Source organism: Aplysia californica, unplaced genomic scaffold (assembly GCF_000002075.1).
Source record: "Aplysia californica isolate F4 #8 unplaced genomic scaffold, AplCal3.0 scaffold01306, whole genome shotgun sequence".
Taxonomy (NCBI): Eukaryota; Metazoa; Mollusca; class Gastropoda; order Aplysiida; family Aplysiidae; genus Aplysia; species Aplysia californica.
The window spans coordinates 118,263-123,448 of NW_004798576.1; the positions used below are offsets into that span (position 1 = coordinate 118,263).

Sequence of the window (5,186 nt, forward strand, 5' to 3'; positions counted from 1 at the left end):
GAGAGGGGGAAGTGAAAGTGACATCAGAGATATGGAGTGTAAGGGAGGGAGGGGGGTCATCTCAGAGAAAGACAGTGAGAGAATAAATTTAAGAGTAAGTTCCCACTATTGGTTCTTGTTTTAAAAGAAAATCTCAAGGTTACAACGAGGCTCCTCCTAGAGGACCAAGACTGTTTCGTGGATTGGGGCGTAAAATACAGCAGAACCTTTTCCATAGCTTGTTCGCTTTTGTCTGAAAGCACTTAAAATGAAATAAAAATGAAATCACTCCGTTCAATCTTCTCAGATTTGTGCATATGGGTCTTGACTTGGATTTACTTGGATCCTGAGCTAGAATCAAAGCAGGCGGCACACGTCCGTTCCTGCCCAATAAAAGTGAGACGGCCAACAGAATCTAAAAGCCCATTCCTAAAGGTCACTACAAACTAAGCTTCCAGCACATTTTCTTTGTTGCGCACGTTTAAGATCCCTTGGTGGTCCAAAATCGATAAAAGTGGGCTTTAACCACCACCCGGGCAAAAATCAAAATTTCCTACCAACTGAAAATGTTTAATGTGTCCCACGTGCCCATATGACCTTACACAGTTGCAAGCGCTGTAAAATACTTTCCACAAAAATATAAAAAAAGACATTTTTGACTTTACTGCTACAAATAAAATGATGTCATCATGTGTCTACCTCCCCCCTCCCAGGAGACATCACCGGTGAACACTTGTACTGGACGTTGGACTTCATCGAGAACGAGCGTGATCCGTATCTGAGGTAGGTCACTCACTCGTACAGACGGCCTGAATGGGAGCTGTGCTGACAAAATGAGTGGCTTCTCTGGTTTTAGCCCTGTGGGCTTAGACATGCGAGATGACACTAGGCATTTGGAAGAACCCGGATCGGATTTGCAGAAAATCCTTTTTAAAAAATTTTTTAATTCCGTTTCCACCGGTCTTATGCAACTGACTGTAACTGATGGGAAAATGCTCGAGTTTATTTGCAATATTTGTGTGACTTACCATATATGATGGGAAAATGCTCGAGTTTATTTGCAATATTTGTGTGACTTACCATCCATATATGATGTGAAAATGCTCGAGTTTATTTGCAATATTTGTGTGACTTACCATATATGATGGGAAAATGCTCGAGTTTATTTGCAATATTTGTCTGACTTACCATAAATGATGTGAAAATGCACGAGTTTATTTGCAATATTTGTGTGACTTACCATATATGATGTGAAAATACACATTTTCATTTGTATGCGATACTCATTTATTTACCAGGATCAGTTAGTAACACGGGTGGTTGGTGGGTGATCTGATGTGGTTTGCTTCTTCTTTCCTATCAAACGTCTATCATCTTTATGTTTCCTGAGGTTCTTCCTTCTTTTTTGTGTTTGTTAGTCTCTTGTAACACCTCTAATCTTCGGTAATTTTATTACCTTATTGTGTTGCAAGTGCCATAAAACTCTTACTGTAAATAAAACATCAGTTAGAAACATTAGTTGCATCTATTGGGGCTGTAGAGAATCTGATGTCTAGGAAGGAATCTGCAGAAAGCTCCTTGGGCATGGAGGGGTTAGCGGATCTGTGAAAAATTAACTGCACTGTGAGGTGTGAGATGACGACCTTACTGCCAGCTTACCACCCCCACCCCCACCCCCACCCCCTCCCAACTCTAGCAGTGGTACAAGAAGAAGAAAAAGAAGACAAAAGGTCGCTTTTAGGGACAAGCAGGCTAACCCAGATTTTGGGGATTTATAGAAATCTTGACCTGCACCAAAAGTGGGCATTGCCCTACCTATAGGAGAAGCTTGGTTTTGCATTGGTGTATATATTTGTTTGGTTATAGAGAAAACTCTCCTTGTCTTTTAGAGAAACTAAACAAGGGTCCGAAAGCTTAACCTTTGATTTTCTCAAAACAGCATTTTTCGGGATAGCCCCCTTGTGCTTAAAGGCGACCAAATAACCCTGAGCCAGAAGCCAATGCCGTCTGTTGTTTGTGTCCTCAGCCACCATACGATCACATGTCTGACCCAGAACCCTCCGTTCCAACGCTCGGAGAGGTCACCGCTCAACATGGAACCCCTGGTGGAGAAACTGTGGCACGTCATGAGGTCAGTGGAAGGTCAAGGCTGGTGCGGGGATTGAGTGTACATTTGTTTGTTTGTTTGTTTGTTTGTTTCACCTGGTGGAGAAATTGTGGCACGTCATGAGGTCAGTGGAAGGTCAAGGCTGGTGCGGGGATTGAGTGTACATTTGTTTGTTTTTTTGTTTTGTTTCATGCAGTGGAGAAAGTGTTGCACATGATGAGTTTAAGTACAAGATTTCTTAACCATATCCGTACGTCGTGTTTTACTATCATATCCTTACGACGTGGGGAACTCTGTGCCACCACTTAACCCTATCCGTACATCATGTTTTACTATCATATCCATACGACGTGGGGAACTCTGCCACCTCTTTCAAAGAGGAAATTTACATGTTAATCCGATCCGTACATTTTGCATAGCAGTCTGTCAAAATGATTTTTTTTAGAAATATTGAAAGTTTCAAAGAGATTTTTTTCGCTTTAGAGGTATTCTAAAATGTGAAGAATACAACCGCAGAGTTACAAAATGACCCCAGAGCGTACAGATAGGGTTAAAAGATAGGTTTCTATCAAGTTGTGTAACTAGAAATATTCATTACGTGTTTGTGTGTGTTCCCCAGCTCCACTATGTCGATGGACTGTCGTCTTCGCTGTGGTCTGGCCGAATTGTACCACACTCTCTACGGACGACAGAGACCTACGTGTTTGCCTGTGGCTGAGGTGAGTGTGTGTGTGTGTGTGTGTCTGTGTGTATATATATATTATGTGTGTGTGTGTGGACTGTCGTCTTCGCTGTGGTCTTGCCGAATTGTACCATACACTCTACGGACAGCAGAGACCTACGTGTTTGCCCGTGGCTGAGGTGAGTGTGTGTGTGTCTGTGTGTATATATATATATATGTGTGTGTGTGTATCTGTGTGTATATATATATATATATATATGTGTGTGTGTGTGTGTGTATATGTGTACATATGTGTGTTTCTGTGTGTGTATATATATATATGTGTGTTTGTGTGTGTATATATATGTGTGTGTCTGTGTATATATATATATGTGTGTGTCTGTGTGTATATATATATATATGTGTGTGTGTGTGTGTGCGTGTGTGTGTGGACTGTCGTCTTCGCTGTGGTCTGGCTGAGTTGTACCACCCGCTGTACGGACGACAAGAGACCTACGTGTTTGACTGTGGCTGAGGTGAGTGTGTGTGTGTGTAAGAGACCTACATGTTTGCCTGTGGCTGAGGTGAGTGTGTGTGTGTGTGACAGACCTACATGTTTGCCTGTGGCTGAGGTGAGTGTGTGTGTGTGTGTGTGAGAGACCTACATGTTTGCCTGTGGCTGAGATGAGTGTGTGTGTGTGTGAGAGATCTACATGTTTGCCTGTGGCTGAGGTAAGATAGTGGATGGGTGACATTTTTTTCCTAATAAACATCGGTTGGTTCTCCATATTTCTCTTCATTCATTTCTTTGTATGTCCCTCCTAATCACTGGAGAAAGTTAAAAGACTTCAAACTATCCAAAACAATGCTGCACGTTTAGTTTTACGGAAAAGAAAGCGAGACTCAGCTAAACCTCTTTTACGAACTTTGCATTGGCTTCCTTTTGAGATGTTGAGAAAAGGATTGTATACAAGGTGGCCACCCTATGTTACAAATGTTTGAATGATAATGCACCATCATATTTATGAAATCTGTTAAGACTGTACATTCCAACTCACAGTTTAAGGTCATCAGCTGACAAAAAGAAATGTTTCACCATCTATGTAACTTAAAACAATGAGTGAAAGGGCATTTGAATTACCAAGGCCCCAAGATCTGGAATGCTTTACCAAGTGCTTTAAGAGAGATCAAATCTTTTGATTCATTCAAATGTCAGCTGAAGTCGTTTGTGTTTTTAGATTAATAAGATGAATATTTGGAATAATTTTCTTTAGTCAGAACACGTTTTAAGTTACTGCTGTACGTTGTACTGTATTGTAAAGCCCTCAGAGCCTGTGTACTTTAATCAGAGTTGAGCGCTATATAAATGTCATTTATTATTGTTATTATTGATCCTTTGCACGTATTTGACCTGATTGTGTTGCTTGGGCTGTAAAACTCCTATGAAGACTAACAACTCTCTGTTTTGTTTCTTTTGTCAGAGTGTGAAACAAGCTCAGAAGGACAAGAAGGCCAAGGCACAGACTGAGGTAAATATCTACGAGCTGGGCTCCCTTTCCATGAAAGAAATGATCGGTGCACTAACATCAACTGAAAGTCAATGGCCTACAATATTTACACTCTGCTGGAATGGAGCAATAAATCTTGAGAGAAGAGTGACACATGTCATAGGTGTAAAAAACGCCTCCACAATAGAAACGTGGATGAATAATGGTATATCTTGCTGTGGTAGAGATTTGGGCAAAAAGCACATGAGGAAAAGGAATAACCCATCTGTACTACCACTGCCATGGTAAGCGATTAGTCCAAACTTCTCCCAGCAAGATGAATAACCGCGCGCTCATATGACCGTATGCAGCTGCGAGTGGCGTAAAGCACTTACTGTGGGTGTTTGGCGGGTGCTCTGGTGTGGTTTGCTTCTTCTTTCCTATCAAACTCCTATTGTCCTTGTCTCCCCTCCTCCTTTTTTGTGTTTGTTACTCTCTTGTAACACCTCTAATCTTCGGCACTGATATGACCTTATTGTGTTACAAGTGCCGTAAAACTCTTACTTAAAAAAAAAAAAGAAGATGAATAAAGATTGTCATTTTCACATGCCGACATTTAACTCTATCCGTACGCCTGGGGTCATTTTGTACCCCCGGGGTTGTATTCTTCACATTTTAGCATACTTCTAGTGCGTATTGTGTTACAAGTGCCGTAAAACTCTTACTAAAAAAAAAAAAAAAGATAAATAAAGATTGTCATTTTCACATGCCGACATTTAACTCTATCCGTACGCCTGGGGTCATTTTGTACCCCCGGGGTTGTATTCTTCACATTTTAGCATACTTCTAGTGCGTATTGTGTTACAAGTGCCGTAAAACTCTTACTAAAAAAAAAAAAAAAGATAAATAAAGATTGTCATTTTCACATGCCGACATTTAACTCTATCCGTAC

General features: G+C 40.9%; 1 protein-coding gene across 1 annotated transcript in view; it reads left to right on the top strand.

The window, feature by feature from the left end:
- LOC101859069 (transcription initiation factor TFIID subunit 2) overlaps window positions 1-5,186 on the top strand; it is a gene marked incomplete at its 3' end in the record, with an annotated part of 46,590 nt that overhangs the window by 34,704 nt on the left and 6,700 nt on the right. The window contains 4 exon segments of the mRNA XM_013090501.1: window positions 693-762; window positions 2,006-2,110; window positions 2,706-2,805; window positions 4,229-4,276. Coding sequence (XP_012945955.1) covers window positions 693-762; window positions 2,006-2,110; window positions 2,706-2,805; window positions 4,229-4,276 — 323 coding nt within the window.